This window comes from Protopterus annectens, chromosome 4.part1, assembly GCF_019279795.1.
Source record: "Protopterus annectens isolate FY-2018-M chromosome 4.part1, PAN1.0, whole genome shotgun sequence".
Taxonomy (NCBI): domain Eukaryota; kingdom Metazoa; phylum Chordata; order Ceratodontiformes; family Protopteridae; genus Protopterus; species Protopterus annectens.
The window spans coordinates 172,585,117-172,607,792 of NC_056734.1; the positions used below are offsets into that span (position 1 = coordinate 172,585,117).

The 22,676-nt window shown below is 41.8% G+C and overlaps 1 protein-coding gene across 2 annotated transcripts in view; it reads right to left on the reverse strand.

Moving 5' to 3' along the window:
* Positions 1 to 22,676, reverse strand: part of LRRC34 (leucine rich repeat containing 34) — a 958,875-nt gene that overhangs the window by 559,734 nt on the left and 376,465 nt on the right. For both annotated transcript variants that reach the window (XM_044070081.1, XM_044070080.1), the window contains one exon: positions 12,415 to 12,543. In XM_044070081.1, the coding sequence (XP_043926016.1) occupies positions 12,415 to 12,543 (129 nt within the window). The remainder of the gene's footprint in view (positions 1 to 12,414; positions 12,544 to 22,676) is intronic.

The window sequence follows — 22,676 nt, forward strand, 5'->3', positions numbered from 1 at the left end:
AATACTATACAATCAAGTAATAGTAGCCCATAAGATCCTGTATCAACCAGAAAATACACCTATACTCACTTCCCTAGTCACCCCCTATAATAATCTCAAAACCCTGCTCTCATCTAACAAACTACTAGTACAAATATCTAAATCTAATAACTCAGCAGGGGAGACACTATTCTCTAATACAGTGGGTAAAACCTGGAACAGTCTCCCCAATCACCTAACTTCACTATCCTCAGCTAACCTATTTAAAAGTAAACTTAAACCCTACCTTAAATCACACTGGCTATGCCCCTGTGCTAACCCAGATTAAACAATTAACCCTTCCCATAATACCGTGCTTCTTATCTCATTATCTTATTTAGGGCATGCAACTATGTATATATTGTTTGTCTTTATCAACTATAACCAGTCTACTCTTTGGACCTCATGTGTAATTTTACAGTATGAGTGTGTTCATGTACTGCTTCCAATGAATATTCATTATATTTCGTTTTTTGACATTTTTTGTGTAACTTTCTAATTAATAGTTCCAATGTCTTTGTAAATATCATTGTCTATTATGTATTTTTTTTTGTGAAACTTTTGGAGCTTTTCTCCCCGGGCCTTCACTGAAAATGGACATACATCCAGTTGGACTAGCCCGGTCAACAAATGTAAAATAAAAAAATAAAATAAAAAAATAGGGTTGGAGTTGAAGCAACGCAGTCTATCAGCACTGATGCAGATACCACAGATATTCTCAGATCCATGGGCTTCAGATCCGAAGGAAAGATCAAATTCGGACTCCTAAGCGGATGGGTTGTAGGCCATGTTCTTAAATTGACCCAGGGGGATGCCACTGAGATGACCCCTAACTGAATCTGCTGTCAGAGAAATCTCTGCATCATCCTATCAACACTGGCCTCGGTGCAGATCTTCGAAGAATGGGCAAATGAGGCCAGAGATGAAGCTACTGAATGTCACCTTTCCTGAAGGTTGGGAAGTGCAATCTTGGACTGATGGGTTCTAGCCAGAAGCTCAATGAAGGTGAAGGAGATTGGATCAAAGCCAGCTTTGGGTCTAACTGCTTTGACATCTCTGGTGCCACACCAGAGGTATCTGTTGGGTCAGGGGACCATTTTCTGGATTTTTCCACAGACTTTTCAGGGGTTTTGCTTCCTCTTTGTATCTCTTTTTCCTTTCCTTTTTCCTCTGTGTCAAATTTTGTCACACTTTTAGAGGTTGTTGAAGATGACCCCTGCGGGTCTGGCAATAAACTCTTCAAAATAAGTTTGTCTCTCCTACTCTAGAGGGCTTTGTACCCAAAGGACACACAAGCCTCACATTATGAGTAAAAGTGGGGTGCCTGAAACAACACAAACACTGAGTATGGGGGTCCTGGGAAGGGATATTATGGCCACATTTCACACATTTTTTAAAACTCTATCATTTTTAGTAATAATCAGAAAAGGACAACTAGAAAGAACTCTATAAATCCTATTACTGCTAAGTGTGTGTGTGTGTGTGTGTGTGTGTGTGTGTGTGTGTGTGTGTATATATACACACACACACATATACATATGCATACGAGACAATATGATCGTGTTTCCAAAAACTCTAACTTCGGAAAACAAGATAAATCTACCCTTTTTCTATGTTTTTGCAAGCCTCCCTGCACCCCCACATCCCTTGCATACTATAAATACCAACTCTGAGATTGCACTACAGTGGGGAAAAGGGTAAATTCCCCGATCCTTACTGTACTGCAATCTTATTCAAAAGCTTTTTTTTTTTTTTGAAAACCAATCACATGGTCTGGACCCTGAAAACTCAAGCTTCTAATAGGGACCATATAGATATACAGTGGATATAAAAAGTTTGCACACCCCTGTTAAAATGCCAGGTTTTTGGGATATAAAAAATGAGACCACAACAAAACATTTCAAAGCTTTTCCCACCTTTAATGTGATCTATAACCTGTACAATTCAATTGAAAAATAAAGAAATATGTTAGGGGAAAAATATAAGAAATAAAACACGTACAATACGCTGGTTGCATAAGTGTGCACACCCTTAAACTAATACTTTGTTGTGTGTGCACACCCTTAAACTAAAACTTTGTTGAAGCACCTTTTGATTTAATTACAGCATTCAGTCTTCTTGTGTAGGAGTCTATCAGCATGGCACATCTTGACTTGGCAATATTTGCCCACTCTTCCTTGCAAAAGTGCTCTAAATCTGTCAGATTGCAAGGGCATCTCTTGTGCACAGCCCTCTTCAGTTCACCCCACAAAATTTCTGTAGGATTTAGGTCTGGGCTCTGGTTGGGCCATTCCAAAACTTTAATTTCCTTCTGTTGATTTGGATCTATGTTTGGGGTCATTGTCATGTTGAAAGGTGAAATTCCTCTTCATCTTCAGCTTTCTAGCAGATGCCTGAAGGTTTTGGGCCAAAAATAACTGGTATTTGGATTTGCTCATAATTCCCTCCCACCTTGACTAAAGCCCCAGTTCCAGCTGAAAAAAAGCAACCCCAAAGCCTGATACTGCCACCACCATGCTTCACTGTGGGATGGTGTTCTTTTGGTGATGTGAAGTGTTGTTTTTGTGTCAAACGTACCTTTTGGAATTGTGGCCAAAACATTCAACCTTGGTCTCATCAGACCATAACACATTTTCCCACATGCTTTTGGGAGACTTGATGTATTGTTTTGCAAATTTTAGCTGGGCCTGGATGTTTTTCTGTGTAAGAAAAGGCTTCCATCTTGCAACCCTACCTCATAGTCCAGACATATGGAGAATATGGGAGACTGTTGTCACATGTAGTACACAACCAGTTTGTTTGTGTCTTTCGGCTTTTCCCGGTTAGGGGTTGCCACAGCGGAACTCCGGTCCGCTAATGATTGGCAGTTGATTTTTTACGTACCGGCTTGCCAGGCCTGATGCACAACCTTCAACGAAGGTACGCCCATTCACGTATGTCTCCACGCAGAAGACGCTCTAGCTGAGAATCGAACCGGACAGCGTCTTACTGTGAGGTGACAACGCTACCGCAGCACCACCACTTGCCAGAAATTCCTGCAGATCCTTCAGTGTTGCTGTAGGTCTCTTGGCAGCCTCCCTGACCAGTTTTCATCTTGTCTTTTCATCAATTTTGGAGGGACGTCTAGTTCTTTGCAACGTCACTGTTGTCCCATATTTTCTCTACTTTTTGATGACTGTCTTCACTGTATTCCATGGTATATTCAATGCTGTGGAATGTTTTTGTACCCTTCTCCTGACTGATACTTTTCAACAATGAGATCCCTTTGATTTATTTATTTCCAGTTTGATTACCAGGAAAGTCCACTGGGTCAGAGTGACCCATTTTCAGTGGAGGCCCGGGGAGAAAAGCTCCAAGATACATAATACAGATTAGATACAAAAATACAAGGATGTCAGTCTTACACAACATGGAAACAGTTACAAGTAAGTACCTTGAAAATATGCAAAAAGCACTGAGTGCAGAATTATTGTTTATACATTTTCTTTAGGGTGCACACTCAGATATTAGGTGTGAAGATATTTTATATTCATACTTTTAAGTAAAATGAGGATACACTATACATGCACAATTTCAGAATAGAAGTTAGTAATGGAAAGCTATATACAACATTTACATTGTTGAATTATATGAAATAAGTAGCTAATAGAGATGGGAGAGCTTAGAAAATGCTCGTGGGAGCATAGCTGAAGGAGAGTTATTGAGGGCTTAGGAACCCGAGAGGGAAAACCCCCAGGGGAATGTACTTAGGAAGATTAGGTTGGATGGTGGCAATTGCATTTCCATTTTGTGGCCAGGTGTTTGGTAAGCTGAGTTTTGAAGTTTTCTAAATTTGGGATGGTTCTTAGAGAGGGAAGAAGGGATGCTTTGTAAGCTGTCTGCGAACCATGGCTTTTGTTGTAGCAGACAACTGAGTAAATGTCAGGAAAATCCTACTAGGTCAGCTGAACTTTATTTAGGGATAATCAGAGCCTCTTTAACTGATGGCAGGTGTGTACCCAAGAAGAATGAATACTGTAAATAAATCAAAAGGTGCTTCAACAAAGTATTAGTTTAAGGGTGTGCACACAAAACAAAATATTAGTTTAAGGGTGTGCACACGTATGCAACCAGCGTATTGTACGTTTTTTATTTTTTATATATTTTCCCCTAACAGATTTGTTTGTTTTTTAATTGAATTGTACAAGTTATAGGTCACATTAAAGGTGGGAAAAGTTTTGAAATGATTTATTGTGGTCTCATTTTTTTATATCACAACAACCTGGCATTTTAACAGGAGTGTGTAAACTTTTTTATATCCACTGTGTATATATACACAAGTATATATATATATGTGTATCTACATACATATATATATATATATATATATATATATATATCTTTCTTCCTCTCTCTCTCTCTCTATATATATATATATATATATATATATATATATATATATATATAACACACACACACACATACACACACACACACACACACACACACACACACACACACACACGTATATATATATATATATACTAAACAAACTTTGGCATAACAAAAAGAAGAAAAACCAACATCACTAGAACCGATTTATTTTAGCGCTTTTGTTCTGTCATATCCAAGAACTTCTTCAGAAATTGGCTTAGTAATGCAACACTTTGAAGCAAATATTAGTAGCCAAAGCAATAAAAACATAAAAAAAACAATAAAAGCAGTAGAACATCAACAGGATACTATGTGACTGCTAGAATATTTCAGGACAATTAACATGAACAATGTAAAAAACATGACGCAAACATTCTGACAGGATCAAGGAGCACTATGGTGCAATTAGAAATAATGATTTTTATAATGCACTGGCTAGACATTCAAAATCATGCCGCAATTTTGTAAAATTTTCACTTTTATGGTGCTTGAACACCTTGAATTATTTTTTGGAGACTATGCCACACTTCTCGAAGTGAAAGAACTTAGATGGCAGCTCCTATTGGGAGCTGACTCTGCACCTGGGTTAAATGACAGCTTAAATTTAAAATGTGCTTTGAGATGGCACTGTTAATCTTGGGTTTCACTACAGTCATGTTTTCTACATTGTTCATGTTAATTGTCCTGATATATTCTGATATATTCTAGCAGTCACTTAGTATCCTGTTATTATTCTACTGCTTTTATTGGTTCTTTTCTGTTTTATTGCTTTGGTTACTAGTATTTGTTTCAAAGTGTTGTATTACTAAGCTAATTTCTGAAGAAGTTCTTGGATATGGCAGAATGAAAGCGTTAAAATAAATCAGTTCTAGTGATGCTGGTCTTTTTTCTTTTTGTTATGCCAAAGGAGTTTGTTTAGTATTTTCAGTATTTCTTCTCTAGTTATTTTTTCTGTTTTTGAAGCATTAGTATTTCTCTGAAATAAGGCACATATATATATACATATATATATATATATATATATATATATATATATATATATATATATATATACATACATACACACACACACACACACACACACACACATACACACTTATAAGTATCTATCTAATACAACACTTATAAGTATCTATCTAATATCTATAAGTCTAAAGTATTAACCACAGCAAATGTATAATAAATACCTTATGGAAAAATCTACTGTTAAGAATAATAATAATAATGATGATAATAACTAACACATTGAATTTTAACACTAAATTTGTAAACAACAAAGTGCAAGAAGTCAAAGATATGTACAACTATAAACGTACATTTATATGTGTAAAAGGGAAAGGGTAATACCTGGAAGACAAAAAAAATATAATAAAGTCTTTGACTTATCACCAAACTCCACAGGATATCAGAGCCACAAGAAGTATAACTATTCATTCAGGTGGCAAATGAGATCTGTGTTATTCAGAGGGAGGAAATTCTTTTAACTCCTTCACCTAAATATAATCATTGGTAAAGCAAACAACTGCCCTTGAGACTTAAATCTATATGACCATATTAACATACAAGCTAGCATTCCTGGTACCTTGCCCAAAGTATTCCCTGTTTCTGGAACAGGCACTCCTCACACAGCAAACAGACTGCTTCCCTGACATCCTTTAAAGCTAGTCTGTATGAGTACACTGGAGGGATATCAATTTTTTACCTGGAATAAGTGGGGGTTATATACTTTATGGGGAGCTCTAATAATGTCCCACCAATACTGGATGACATGACAGTACCTCTCCATAGTCTCATCGGCTGTATGTTTAGTAAAACCCTATGAACAAGGTAATATTACTCAATTCATTTTTACAGACTGCTTTGTCTGCTAAGATATTAATAATGTATTCTGTACCCCCATTCTATTCCTGCTTTCATCCTATTATATAGCCATAATTGATTACAAATGCTAATTAACATCTGACAGTGAAGAATGTTTTTTTAACCTATACATACATTTATTTGTTAACCATGAAACTCAGAAGGCATCCATCTACTCTCAACATTTTTTTTTAATTTCTTTGTCTGATCAATAAGATTCAAGAACTTTAAAGCATCTTGTAGATTTGTTAAATTTAGTGAACTATTCACAATCTTCAATCTTATTCACTGTCTGCAGGAAAAAAAAATGTATTTAGACTTTGCTAGGTATGACACTGTCACTCTAAAACATGTAATTAGTTTAAGAACTATAAAGACTATTTACAAATCAGTAAATACGACAAATGTCTGAGTACTTTTTACTGATCGACAAATATGACTGTAGGCTTACTCTGTACAAGAATCACAGCTGGGTAAATAACATTTTTAAAAATGCAAGCAATAACCAGGGAAGACTTTCATGTTTTTAACTTGACTTTGCTGTTTCATTTTTCGTATGGAATAAAGTTTTTATTCAACTCTTCTGTTCGAGCTGTGGTATTTCTGGGACCCCAACAAGGATTGTTATTTGGTCTGGTGTTTTGCTACTTTTCGTGTGGTCAAGCAATAACGTTGTCATGAGGTACTGCCAGCATTTTAAATGAAGTACATATCGGGGAATATTAGTGGTGCATCACTGTAAGATATACCCCCACCCTGCACAGGCAGAAGATAAGGTGAAAACTGACTGATGTAGCAGAGTAGAGGCATAGAGAAACATCACATCTTTGCTTTGCATACAACATACAGGCAAACTGCCATCTTTGAAGGAAAGTCTGACTTTACCAAATCAAGCACAGGTCTATATTAGCTAAAGCAGTAATACGAAACAGCTGGGCTGAATGCAGTATACATACTTCGGTGACAGCAGTTGAAAACAATCAAGGCTTTAAAAAATTATTTTTAACAGTAAACATTTTTGTACTCTCTACAGCATACCATTGGTTGCCACTGGTGCCTCCTCATTGAGCTCAGATGCTTGGATCTCATATCATCCTCACTGCTTTTGGTTTTCGAAGTGTTACTCAACTGTGATCCTTGTCCTGTGGTAGCCTATTGCCACATTTGTCTAGCCTGACCCTCCTAACCTAATCCAATGCTTTTTTCCATTGTGTGAGTAGGTTGAGGTATCTCAGTGCAGTCTCGTATGTGCAGCATAGGGAATTTTTTGTTTATGCCTTACCCATTCCCAGCCCATATTCTCAACTTGCAGGCAGAGAATGCTTGTTGTCTGCCCAGTTTTTGTAAGTTTAGGTTACATTCCCCAATATTACCACTGCAGATATCATCCTGTGCTTAAAAGCCCTCCCCCAGGATATGTGGGTTAGTGAAATACTGATATCTTTGCTATCCTTTTGCAGCAGACTCCTCAGGTGCTGGGATCTCCAGTCAAACCCAAGTAACCTGGGTCGTGGTTAGGGCTCCATCACTCTGCCACAGAGCTAACACTTAAACCTTTTTACATGTCAGTACTGTAGCTATGTAGTAGAGATTTCTGACTTCATAACAGCACTTAATGAATAGAAGAAAGGGTCTTAGAATCCTGTTTACAACAATATGCAGACCTAAAACCATGGCAATGTAGGAGTGTAATAAAATAATTTGAAAGAAGTAATAGCAGCACAGAAAGATGTTTCAATCTGTAGAACCTTCAGGAAAGAAGACAAAATATTATGGCGAATATTGCAAAGAAGTATTGAAGAAGTGACCAAAGAAAATTTTGAAAAAACACAATTTAAATGTACACTTCCTCTACCCATTGTCATACTCTATTAGAAAGGGGTGAGTGTGAGAGCCATCAACTTCATATTTATTTGGGAATGCATACCACAAAAAACAATACATACATTCTACACCAAGGGAGAGGATGGAGCTCAAGTACCAAACCCCCTGCATCTGACAATAGGAACAACCAAAGAAGGGAGCAGCAGCCTTTCTAGCAAAGAAAGATGGCTGCCTGGAGGAGACTGCTAGAAGCATACAGAGGGCATCAGCACATTAATGTTCTGTTAGATTATCACGTTGGAAAGAAAGATTCAAAATATTTTATTGAGCTATAAAATGGATGCTGAACAGTGACCAGACTCATATTTAAAAGCTACACCAATGACCACAATATGATGCAAAGTGCATTAAGGAGAACTGCTATCAGAAATTTGGCTGAAAATAATTATTTCTATTATCAAATAGGCCTGAAAGATGAGAAGATATCTCTGATGGAAGAGAAGAAGGGCAGAACTGATTCTTAAAATGAAGGACTTTTGCAACAAGGGACAAAAATATGAATGGATGTCTTACAAATTTATTTATTTAACATTTGTTAACTGGGAAAGTCCGGCTTGGAACAAAGCCAATTTTCAGCGGAGGCCCAGGGAGAAATGCTACAGACCCATGTCTTTGTAAAGTGAGAGGAAACCAGAGCACCCGGAGGAAACCCATACGAACCCAGGGAGGACATGCAGACTCCGCACAGAAGGTACCCCAGCCAAGAATCGAACTGGAGAACCTCTTGCTGTGAGGTGACAACACTACCACTGCAGCACTAATAACGTCTTTATGGGATAAATAGTGGAGCAACAAGCAGCAATGATGCCAAAGGTTCTCCAGTTCAATTCTTGCCTGGGTGCCTTTTGTACTAAGTCTGCATTCCATTTTTTGAATTTGTGTGGGTTTTCTCTTGGTGCTCCAGTTTCGTCCTGCCTCCAATAAGCATGCAGTAGGTTGACTGGCACTCTTCTTAACTGCCCACAGGTGTGCACGTAGCGTCATGCGAGTCTGTGTGTGAGTTCTGTAATAGACCAGTGGCCTGTGCAGAATGAGCTTCAAAGCTTTGCATTCAGTGTCTGCTGGTATAAACTCCTGCATACCTGTTACCCTGTAAAAGATAAAGCAGGTTATCAAAAAATAGATGGAGGGATAAAGCCATTACGTAAAAAAATACACCTTTCTAGAAAGGATATCAGCATGACAGATTTTGGAGATACAGCTCATATGGGAAGATGATAGTGACTAGCTGCACAGCACAAATATGTATTCTCTTCTTGTCACAGTTCCTATTATTTTGCCAAATTTTTGTCTGCCCTCTTAGCTTTATATGACAGATGAGTTGTGTTTCGCTGCTCTACTGCTCTTTTTTACTCATTGGAGGATGTTTACATTCTGGATACCACTTTGCTACATCCTTTGTGGTCCATCAAGATTGATATTCTAACCCAGTTAACAAATGGAAATAACTAAAATAAAATACCTTGTGTTACTGCTTTTTGACAGCTGAGAAATGTTGCCTGATATTGGTACTATCTTTCTGTTTTTGTTCTCAAAGCCAGATGTCCTTTATTGGCTGAAAAGGGGTGGAGTGGCAGTTCAAGTGTATCTTCAGTGTGGGACATCTTGGATGTTTTTCACCTGAACAGAGGATCTGGATGATCTTGTATGACTGCATTTCTTTTTCAAGTTGATGGGGCCGTAACATGTGGTGGCTTGACAGCTTCTGCATTGTTTATTAGATTGGTTCTTAATTTTTGACATTTGGTAAGCTGTTGGCTGTCAATTTAATAGATCCTTTTTCTGTTGCACTCTAGGCTTCATTTGGATTATTCCTGCATTGATACTGTGCTGGACATATGAGGAAATGGCATTTCTGGGAAGCAACACCTGTCTGCCTGGTGTCTTCAGTTATGTATTGATGTTTTTCTGCACTGACCGTTTCTTGGTAAATTTTGCATTAGTCCACTGGAAATTAAAAATAAACAATTTGGAACTTAACAGTAAGCCCTTCCTTAGAATGAAACAGTTGAAGGCTTCACAGTTCGCCACCAACAATTTTCTAATGTTTGCATCTCTTGCTTCATTTTTTCACTCAGAGTTATTTATCCAATGTGTTTCTGTCTCTGTCTGAATTAGGTGAATGCTATAGCACATCAACAGAGAATCTAGATTCTTTTAAAAACCCAGTTTACATTTTGATATTTTACATCCCATCAATGTATTGTGCTTATGTTATTACTACTCCTAGCCATGTTTATTTAATTCCTAAGCCGATTGTCCTATCAATTTGTTTTTACAGTTTATCATTCATCAGTGGCTTACAACTTATTCATTTTTTCATCATGTCCCTTAATTTTGTTTTCTAGTTGTTTTATCCCGAAGTTTTTGTCTAAATTATGCTACAACATTTATTTACTTCTAAAGTTATATTTTATTTTCCTCTACTTACTTCTTCTTAAATATATTAATAAAAAATGAAACAGAAGATGACGGAATGTTCTGAGTCTGAACTAAAAATCCTGGTTTAGGGAAGGGGCATTGCTAGGGGGTAAGTGGTATAACGGTCTCTATGCAATTCTGTTTTGAGAAACATTAGAAGGCTGTAAAAAACGGTCTAATTATCCTGGGCTAATATCAGGTGAAGTAGGGCAGGCAATTTGAAAAATTTTAGAATGTTTCCTAAACATTTCCCTGAACAGGAACACCTCAGTCCATTTCCACCCCCAACCAGGAGAGCCAGATTTGGAATTGTAACACATTTTATTAATAGGTTTTATGAGACGTGAAAATAACATTAAAGCCTTAGAGGGGAAGAGGGGTTCCACAAACTATGAAAATACTCCTAAAATTTAGTGACTTACTCAGAATTTTATACTCTCTGGCCTGGAGGGCTGGGAGAGCCATCAACTTCATATTTATTTGGGAATACATATCACAAAAAACAATACATATCTGAAAGCTCCCTGCTCCCAGCAGTCAAATACTACAAGAAAGGCTGATATAATTTAAATCATTAGCAGTATGAACAATTTCAAAAACTTAATTTTATTTACTTTCATGACAACATTGAATTATTTGTTGACCTCCTCCTCAGGATGAACTACCCCAACCTCCCATAGACATTTTGGTCACAAGCTACCACTTTCTGAACACTTGTGCTCACCTGATAACTTAGGTGTAATCCTCATTAGATGAGGCCACATCTTCTGGTCAAGAAGTGCCTCAGTAGCAGCTTCAGTCTCCTCAAGGTGGTTCAGCTGGCTATTAGGTTAACCAGGCACAGAACTAGAATCTGTATGCATTAAAATGAGCATGAGTGGCTGTCTTTCAGTTAGGCTACAGGCTTTTTTTCCCATTTAGACACAACCACATAAGTAAGTAGGCATGTCACAGGACAAGGCTCGCTTTTTTGACAGCAGACTATGTAAATCAGCATTTTGATCAGTTAACAAAATTGCTGATTCTGTCAAACATGTCACTGCAATAATTTTCCTTACCACTGTGTTGCAGAAATTAAAGAACTGATTTAAAACGTACAATCGGTATAACCCAGAACACAGGAAGTGAGTTCAGCTTTGCCCCCCCCTGAAAAAAATGCATTGCTTGAATGCAGTTTAAATTACATTGTTGTTTGTTGAGACTGAATCTGATTAATGGCTTTCAGTCAGGTGACCCAGATCCAGCATGTCACACCTGCCTATGCCCAAATATGTCTGTCATCTTCGTCATAGCCACACTGTATGGTCTGACCATGCAACTGCATCTTCAATCTTGTCCTCAGGTCAGTCAGTTCGGCATTCAAGTTTTGCTTCTCTCACACTCACCATCCCAGGCAGGAGAGACATTCTTCAAGTGCTCAGTCATACCTTCCTCAAACTAGCCAGCTTTGTGACCGAATCTAGGGTACCAACCATGCAGTTACAGACAAATTCCCCTCTTTTCCAAAAATATGGTCTGACTTCACATTTGTTTTTGTTTTACCAGAATACTTTTTCATTAGAGCAGGGTTATGTTTTATCCGAGCATCAAAAATTTAGTATAATTATGCAGATGCAGAAAGTGGAAAAATATTTTTTTAAATATCAGTTTTAATTACCAATTTTAAATCTGAGTAGTGCAACAAAAGACTACAGCTAGACCCCCAACACCAGTAAAAAGTTAAAATGGTCATGAATCAAGTAAACCACTAATGCCTAATGAAATTCAAAAGACTAAAATAACTTGTACTGATCATTTAAACTGCATTATCTAACTTACCAGATCTGTGTCTCCAAGGTCCAGTTCCTCCAAAGTAGCATTTATCTGTAACATAGAAGCAAAGTGCATTCCACCTTTATTTCCGATCTTATTTCCATTTATTCTCAGCTGTTTTAAGGTTTCGTTATCCTTAGAAAAATGAAAGAGAAACAAATAATGTGCTTGTTTCTTTCCACATTACCCAACTCCATAATACATACAACATCATTATCATAAGCTGCATAGGAAAGAGGGCCAGAAGCTGACCTGAAGACTCCCCACAAACTGTTAGCAAGTGACTTAACTGCCTCATTCTTCTATAGTTCCTTTGTTAAAGGGATATCTAGGCACACTGAGGCGGGGCATACCTCTCAACTTCTACAACAAAGAATTAGGGCTAAAGCCCTGGTAACTCAGGGACATCTAGTTAAAATTAAGGACACCTAATTAACATAAAGTATGCAACAGCATAAAAGTTACTGCTCCAAGCAAAACCTACAACATGAAAAGCAAAAATGACACTCCACTACCAGAAAATGCCTATAAATACATCTTTTGTATCAAAAATGCAATAGTAACCATACTGGTAAGCCATACTTTTGTCAGCTTGTAGCTAATAGTACTTCATGTCAGACAGCAATGATCCGTTGCTATGTGACTGCTGTTTCAGTGGCACTTAAAGGAAGACTCCACTTGAAACTTCAAATGTATACTTTTTTTTCACTATATCTTAGTTAAATCACAGTAGCAGAAAGCAACATTATAACTTGTAGTCAGAAAATGCTCTACATCAAAAAATGTCCTCTGTTAAAAACTGTTATAGTAACCATACAGACAATGGCAAGGCATGCACTTGTTAGCTTGTTCATAGGTGTTAATAGGCTAATGACCAGAAGGGCCTTTTTAAGCCTAGCCATGCATCCCAAATCTCTGACAAGTTCTGATACCCTTGATAAGTGTAAGCATGGGCCTGGGAGATGAACTATTTACAGGTTATCTCTGTCCATTAGAGAGATAGGTGTCAAACCAGGGATGAATTTCCGGTTTCCCATCCAGTTGTCCAACTTGCACTTGAATTGCTTAAAGAAGGAACTCTGCTTCACATGGATGGGGAGCCTGTTCCATAGATGGGGTAGTCTCTGGGATACACACCTATCTCTCCAGCATTGTTTCAGCATTTTAGTGAAATAAAAATAGTATGCTGATATTTTACTACTACTAAGTAGCACTAGAGCACTTAAAGCAAAATTGCACCCCAAAACTACATTTTTATTAATGTATCTTGGTATTCACTGCTATATTAATGTGTCAAATCACTTTATACTGCATCCAAATACAACACTGAAGCAAAAGGAAAAACTAGCATTACAATGACAGGAGAGATGATACCTAGTAGGATTTTTGTTATTTTGTTCTGGCAGTGCGAAAAAAATGTGATGGAATTTTGAAAGCCAAAGGAAGCTAAGATCCATAATGGGAAATATGGTCCTAAACAAGTAACTGCTGACTTATGGATACACTACAAAGAATATTTGTTTGCTAGCAACAGCTATCAGCCCATAACTATAAAACTACTTGCCTTAAGAGTGAAAGCAGTAGAAATTTTCATTACAGTAAAATGCAACATATAAGTTCATGTACTGAATAACTAGCTAGCAAACAATATGGACATTTAAAACTAATAAAAACAGAATAACCATCCTAGGATATAAAAGTGTTTAATGTGACAACATAGGAATGGCAGGTACCAGAGGATAAACATTTTCAATATATAAAAAAAAGAAGTTATGTACTCACCATAACGTTCCATCTGAGTAGATACTTCATTTGTCTGCAACCTGTGGGTGTCGGATCCGACCTCGGATCCGATCTGGCAGCTTTCCAAGCTCCAAGATCCGAGCTCCTAGCTCCTCCCCCTACCCATAATCCCCTACTACCAACCACATTACCTCAGATCATTTTTTTTTGCCTCACCAACTCGAGACAGAAACCAACTCCGAATTATCAGAAAATTCCCGAGGTTCGGGGGATGGCAGGGGGGTCGGTTGCAGACAAATTAAGTATCTACTCAGATGGAACGTTATGGTGAGTACATAACTTCTTTATCTGAAGTAGTTACTTCATTTGATCTGCAACCTGTGGGACAGAGTCCCAAGCTAACCTATAAGAACTTGGGTGGTCCTTACGGAAGGATACTCCGAAGCACCGCGGAGCCAAAAGAAGCCCTACTCCTGGATATCATATCCAGTTTGTAATGAGAAATGAACGTATGAGATGAGGACCAGGTAGCTGCTGAACAAATATCGTCTATTGGAACCCTAGACCAAAAAGCTGTTGAGGTAGCTACAGATCTTGTGGAATGAGCACGGACGCCAACCGGAGCTGGCTTCCCAGATTAAGTGTATCCCAGCATAATGCATTGACAGATCCAATTTGCTACAGTCACTTTAGTAATTGCCTTGCCCATGGCTGACTTTGCATAGGAAACAAACAACTGGTCCAACTTGTGAAACTCTCTAGTCCTGTGCAAGTAAAAACGCAGTTGTCTGTGTACATCCAATTTGTGCAACATGTACTCGCCTTTGGTGTGAAAATTTGGGAAAAATACAGGAAGATTTATTGATTGATTAATGTTTGATTCTGTAGCCACCTTAGGCAAGAAAGACGGATTAGTCCTGAGGGACACTCTATCTTTGTGAAAGATACGGTACGGAGGTTTGATACACAGAGCTTGTAATTCCGAAACCCTCTTAGCTGAAGTAATAGCCACTAAGAAAGCCGTTTTCCATGATAAGAACTTCAAGGGAACCAAGGCCGCCGGCTCGAAAGGTGGTCTTGTTAAGGCTTGTATAAGACCAGAGTGAGATCCCACGGGGGAACTACAGTCTTGACAGGTGGTTTTAAAAGAAAAACACCTCTTAAGAAGGTTTTGCACAACTTTGTAGATGCTAAGGAGCCTATGCCGTCCCCCACGTGAAAATGGAAAATGGCCGCCAACTGCACCTTGACTGTGGAGGCACTTGCTCCCTGTCTAAAAAGCAGGGAAAGGAAGTCCAGAATAGTCGGAATAGGGACAGTAAATGGGTCCAATTCTTTATCTCTGGCCCAGATGGAAAAACGTTTCCATTTACTGTTGTAAAGTTTTCTGGTAGATGGTTTATGAGCCGCCACCAGAATGGCCTTAACGGGGGACGAGATACCGGGAGTCCTAGCCATTAATGGAACTGGATCAACCAAGCAGCAAGTTTGAGATTGACCAGGTTTGGGGTATGGCATCTCGCTGGGTGCGAGATTAGGTCTGGACTGGGATCCAGAATCCATGGGGGAGCCACACAGTGAAACCGCAGAAAGGGGAACCAGATCTGTCGAGGCCAGAATGGGGCTATGAGGATAACTCTGCTCCCCAACCGACAGGCTTTCTGGATGAATTTCATCATAAGTGGGAGGGGGGGATAAGCATAAAGAAGTCCGGGAGGCCAAGCATGGACTAGAGCATCTCTGGGGGTCTCCCCCCTGGGGGGAACTATCGCAAAGTACTCACTGCATTTTGTGTTTAAAGGAGAAGTGAAAAGGTCGCAGCGAGGCTGACCCCATTTGTGGAAGATGTGCTTCACAACAGACGGATTCAGAGACCACTCGTATGGAGTGAGGAACACTCGACTTAGCTTGTCCGCTAATATGTTGGACCTTCCTGGAATGTGCGTTGCTATCAGAAAGCGGTTGGTGGAAATCGCCCATTCCCACACTCTCGTGGCTTCTTGACACAGGGGATAAGATCTGGTCCCTCCTTGTTTGTTTATATACCAGACTACTGACATGTTGTCCGTCTGGATTGCAATAGTTCCTAGGGGAAGAAGGTCGTGGAGAGCTTGCAACGCCAAAAGCACTGCCCTCATCTCTAGGACATTGATATGCAATGCGGTCTCTGGGGAAGTCCATGTGCCTTGAACGGATCTGCCTGAACAATGCCCCCCCCACCCGAGGCAAGAAGCGTCCGTGGTCAACGTGGCTTTGACCGGGGGAATCACAAAGGGCCTCCCTTCTCTGAGTTCCTGTGCCTGTAACCACCACAGAAGGGAGTCCCTGCACACCCTGCTCAGGGGTATTGGCATGCATAACGGGTGGATCGGCACGGACCATTGGACTTGAAGGGTCCATTGTAATATGCGCATTTGCAGATGGGCATGAAGAGAGAGGCCGATCGCTGCTGACATAGACCCCAGTGCCCTCAGGACTAACTCTGCTGGAGGAGCAGGGCTCCGAAGAAGGGCTAACACCTGAAACGACAAGCTGTTTAGCCTGACTGACGTTAGAACAACTCTGGAGATTCGTGTATCTAACCTGGCCCCTATGAATTCTAGGGCTTGAGTGGGGCACAGGCAGGATTTCTGCTCATTCACTGAGATGCCTAGGTTGTGGGCCAGAGACAGAGCATAATCTCTCGCCACACAGAGCTGATGTCTGTTGGTCGCGGTGAGGAGCCAGTCGTCTAGGTAAGGAAAGACCTGAATGCCCTGGAGTCTCAGGTGGGCTGTAACCACTGCCATGACCTTGGTGAACACTCTGGGGGCTGAGGTGAGGCCGAATGGAAGAACCCTGAATTGATAATGACTGGCTCCGAGCTGGAAGCGAAGGAACCTCCTGGATCGTTTGTCCATTAATATGTGGTAATACTCATCCTTGAGGTCTAACGAGCACATCCAGTCGTTCTCCCTCAGAAGGGGGAGAATAGATTGGAGAGTGACCATCCGGAACTTTTCCTTGGGTATGAACAGGTTCAGGGCGGAAAGGTCTAAGATGGGTCTGAGGTCCCCCGTTTTCTTTGGCACCAAAAAGAACCTGGAGTAATAACCCAATCCAGACTGGTCTGGGGGGACGGGCCGGATGGCTCTTTTTCTTAGCAGCTTTGAAATCTCCAAAGCCGCTGCCTCCCTCTGATCGGGTGGGACATCGGGGAGACGTCTGGGTTTGGGGGGAAGGTTTATGAATGGAATGGAGTAACCTCTGGATATAATCCGGAGCACCCATCGATCTGTTGTAAGGGACTCCCAGTTTGACAGGTGCTCCGACAATCGCCCCCCGACTGCCTCCAGAGAGGGACAGTAGGGCAAGCCCTCAGGGCTGTTGCGCGGGTCTGTCCGAGAAAGGTTCTCTAGACCCGAAATTATGCGGCCCCCCCTCTGCCTCTGGGCCGGCGTCCACCTTGTCCTCCTCTGCCTCTAGAGGACGAGTGGTCCGCAGCAGGATGGGATTACTGAGACTTATGGAACCACAGCTTCTTTTGTCCCCTCTGATTCCTGGAGAAGGATCTTTGGGGATTAGAGAAGCGGACTCTGACGGCAGACAGCGTCTTCCCGTCCTTCTCGCTTTGGACCAGCGTGTCGCGAACAGTTTTGCCAAACAAGGCAGAACCGTCAAAAGGGACGTTCACGAAGGACGCCTTGAAGGGGTCTGAGAAGTCGCACAGACGGAGCGAGGAGAGACATCGCAAGACGACCCTGGCTCCGCTAGCTCTAGCAGCTCCCTCCGTTGCATGGGAGAGAACCCGCATAGACGTATTGGAGATGGATTTTAGAGTGGCCATTCGAGTCTCAAAAACCTTTTTGTCTGGGACCGACATGGACTCCGGGGGGGCTGCAGCGTATTCTTTAATCAAGTCTCGCTGTAGCCTAATGATATGTGCCATATAGTTCAGCGCCCTTATGGAAAAGGTCGCTGAAGCAAACATCCACTTCCCAATTCGGTCAAGCGCTCGAGATTCCTTATCTGGCGGGTGAACCGAAGAACTCTCCTGTGCAAGTTCTTTCTTGGTGGCCGCCGCCACCAACATAGCATCAACGGGGGTTCCTTTGGCCCAAGACGGTCTATCTGTGGGTGGGCTGAGGACTTTATCGGGGCACCTAGGGATTGGCTCCACGGTGTCGGGCTCCTTCCAAGCCCTGGTGGTTATTAAGTCCACCAGGGGGTCGGCTGGAGGGGACACCCAGGAGGTAGATGGGCCTGCCTCAAAGACCTCCAGGAACACAGACTCATCAAGGGAGGGCTTTTGGGCTGACCACCCCCCTCTGATACGCAACATTTCCATGATGTCTCCAAAGGAGACATCTTCAGGGGGTGACCTGGGGGAACCCTCCGTATCATCTAAGTCTGTGTCTGTGGTAACGGACTCGGGGGAGTCCAGGTGCCTCCTTTTGCACCGATGTTTTCGAGGAACCTCCTCGGTGGGATTGTCCAAAGAGGGCTCGTCCACGGGTTGTTGTTCCTCCACGGGAACCAGCTGGAGGGCTTGGGCAGGCTGTCCAGATGGACGGATGATGGAAGACAGACCCTCGTACAGTGGGGGTACGGGTGGATCCGAAGCCCGGGTCGGGGATCTGGAGGACCTCAACAGTACCCTCTCCACTACCTCAAAAGCCGAAGGAGAGCCACTCTCGCCAGCCTCTGAGAGCAATCTCCTCGGATCCGAGGAAGGGATCGGGGTCGGAGCCGATGCAGTCGGTGCCGAGGCAGAGGTGTGCTCTGACGCCAACAGCGCCGAAGACACAGCAACTCCCTCGGATCCGATGCTCAGCCCTCGGCCCCGAGAGCTCGGGTCCGACAAGCTCGAAGGTATAGTCGGCGTCGAAGAAACCACCGCTATCGGCGCCAACAATTCCCCGGGTCCAAAAGGGCCTGGATCCGATGACTCCAAGACCCAAAAACGAGTCGGAGAAGGAGTGATCGGGGCAAATATGGGGGCTGCACTCCCCCCCAGAGGGGGGGGGAGGCAGGAGCATCCCCATCTGCATTTGGGTCTGTAAGAACCGATGCATCATCCGATCCATATCCGCTTCAGAGATGCTTCAGGTTGACCTAGATGAAGTAGTCGAGGCGGGCCTGGATGGCCGCCTCGAACATCTCGAGGGAGACCTATCCTCCTCCTCCGGCTCTGGCGAAAAACAGGGCGAACGGCGCTGAGAGGAGGGGGATCCGGAGACCCTCGAGGGAGACTTAAGTAGTTTCGCTGGCGGAGCCGAAGAATGAAATTCGGCCCGCCTTTTGTGGGACTTATGTCCTTCCTTATCCTTGTGCCTCTTCTCTTTAAGGGAAGAGGCACTAGTTTCCCCAGAGCTCAAACCCGATGAGGGAGGTTGAGTCCCGGGTAGAGCTAAGGGGATAGGCGGTGCCGAAGCTGTCGAAGCAGCTGGAGCCCGAACGGGAGAGGAAGAAGAAGCCGACTCCTGGGGGAACTTTCCCACCAGGATCAGCTTGTTCTTCCTATCCAGAAGTGCCCGGGGGTTAAATGCCGCGCTGATCTGGCAGGCCTCTGACAAGTGTGTTGCCCCCAGGCACAAAACGCACTGAGTGTGGCCATCAGCTGGAGAAAGCTTGTGGCCACACTCAGTACATTTTGAAAAAATGGCCTTAGGCCCTTCCGACATCATTCACACACACACCCAAACACTAGGAGGGGGAGGGGAGTGAAGAAAAGCTAATAATTAATTTAACAGAAAAGGGACCAAAACTAGCACAAGAAGCAGAAAAAGGGAACTAACACACACACAACGACAACTTTGATTAGAAAAGTTGGTTTAAAACCAGCAATGATCTCACCCAGCCAGGAGCTCTTCACAAGGAAGTTTCTTCAGCCGCGGCAAAAAACGATCTGGGGTAATATGGTTGGTAGTAGGGGAGTATGGGTAGGGAGGAGGAGCTAGGAGCTCGGATCTTGGAGCTTGGAAAGCTGCCGGATCGGATCCGAGGTCGGATCCGACACCCACAGGTTGCAGATCAAATGAAGAAACTACTTCAGATCTGTCAGATATGCAAGAATCATGGACCCAGCTCATGTAAGAGATATTACTGTCTAGTTAAATTATACCATATGATAACAAAAGATAACATATTTTAAGGCAGCCAAGTAAGAAACAATTACGGACTGAGATAGTTGGCTATTCATTAAAGTAGCTAAGACTATTGCACCCTACAAAAATATCCAGGAAACAGAAATAATCCAAAGACTTTTCTTCCTATGATACTACTGAAGAGTGTGAGAAAAACAGGAAAAAATATCCAAGAAACAACAGGATAACAAAGAATGTCCTAGCAGGCCACTCCAAACTCCTGCAGAAACACTCAGTAAAAGAGAGAACAAGGAGTTTGTTTAAACTTTATACAACCAGAAGAAAATCAGCAAGACAAATTGCCTGTAAAACCGCCAACTCTGTGTAAAATAAGGACCCTTCAAAACTAATGTTCCAAGACTACAACTTCAGTTAAGACATTGACAGCCACTAGAAGAGAAAAGGATGAGGTAATTTCAGACAAGCCAATTTCTTCCTGCAAAAGCTCATAATTAACAACAGAAAGAATGGTGGATAATGGCTTGTGCTGCATGGACAGAATACACTGCAGTGTAAAATATGAACAAACAAGCAATGATATAATGCATGAGTACACATAAAGCTGATCTTTAATGAAGTAGATGAAAGGGGTGTCATAAGCAGAGCAAACTGACATAGCAGGGAGCATGGGAAGAATGGCAAAGTACCAGTTTCATATCTCACTGAAAAACACATGCAAGAATGTGGATAAGATCTACAGCAAGCAGAACAAATAAGTGCTGGCAGTGGCAGGCTACCACTATGTCTTTCAAAGCAAAAAGGTATAGCAGATGTGAAATACCAGACAACAAGTCCCAGCAAGCTGAAGTTCATAGTAGTTCCATAAATGGGGAGTATAGCAAAGGATTACAAAGCTTATAAGACCACACAGCAGGAATACAGCAAGGTAAACTGGAGTTAGAAAAAAGGGAGGGCACTTTTTTTTTGCAGGGGAAAGACCCTGGTTATATATATTGAGAGAAAGGTGACAAGGGGAGAGGAGAAAGCAATGAAGAGGAATGAAAGTTGTAAGAGAGTATGTAGAAGGTGTACACAAACACACATGGAAGAGCATGGAGGAACAGGGGCAGATTTGCATTTAAAAGAGGGGAGACATAAGATACATATAAACAAACAGAGGGTAGACTAATAGCTCTAGGCAATGTAGGGTAAGGTAGGGTAGGGTACAGGGAGAATGACACCTGATGTCCAGCCCCAAGGGACATTACTAGAACGCAGCAGATGGAGGACATAGGTCCAGGTGGCCAGTGACACAGGCCATATCTGGTTGGCCTGATGGCATTCACCAGCTTTGTTCAGGGAGTCCCATACCCACTGCACACAGGGCTGATGCATGGTGATCCAGCATATCACTGCATGAATAATCACCACCCCCAACCTTCTCCAGCTGTGGCTAAGCTGCTCAAGATGATAGGAGCAGGCTACCAGACTGGGATGAGCCAGAACACCTCTTCTTGCAAAGCGCTCACACTCTACTCACCCACTTTAGCAACAGCCTCAGCCAGGGTAGCAGAGAGCAATGGCTAATGTGCCTACACCTTAGATGTACCACTGAGAACTGCAGGGGAGAGACACACACAAAGGGAAAATTGCCATTAATGATGATGATCCCTACTCAGTATTATACAAAGAGTAGAGGTGTGGAAATAGGATACCACTAACCACATTGTGCCATTATTCTCTGCTGCTTCCTGCAGCAGTCAGAAGTATTCTGCTCTTGATCTGTTAATGCTGAGAGAGAAATGGCATTTGCAAGACATCACATACAGGTGTGATTGAGACACAGATTAAAGTGCAAGCTCACAACACCACATATAAAATGCAAGTAAACAGAAGCCTGAGATGGCTCCCACAGCCCTAAACTAATACTTCACTATGAAGTGCATGTGCAATGAAGCAGAAACAGGACATGGTGTTCACAATTAAGAGCAATCTATATTACTACATGTAGTTCAATGGAAAGCAGTTCCACCACCAAAGGTATGTGCAATGAAACAAAAATAAGAAGTACTGCCCCCCCCCCCACACACACACACACACAGGCTTTACCATGTGCCATATCCCAACAAAATAACATAGTACCAGCACAGCATACACAATATATAGATAGTCACCCACAGCAGCCAACGTAATATATTCTGTTATCTGTCAGAGGAAACAAATCTTATTAGGAACACAGCTGTGAAAGACAAAAACAACAGGTTATACGTTTCAGTATTATATACAGTACAAATGGCAAACACTCACCATACCATTCAGAGTCTTCCTACTGCTCCTCTGCTTCCCATGCCAAGAGGTCTCCTGAACATCGGTCATCATACTGGTGCTTGTACTGTTCATGAGTACACCCACCTATCAGTTATATCCATTTTGCTATGTAAAATTCATTTGATTGTTATA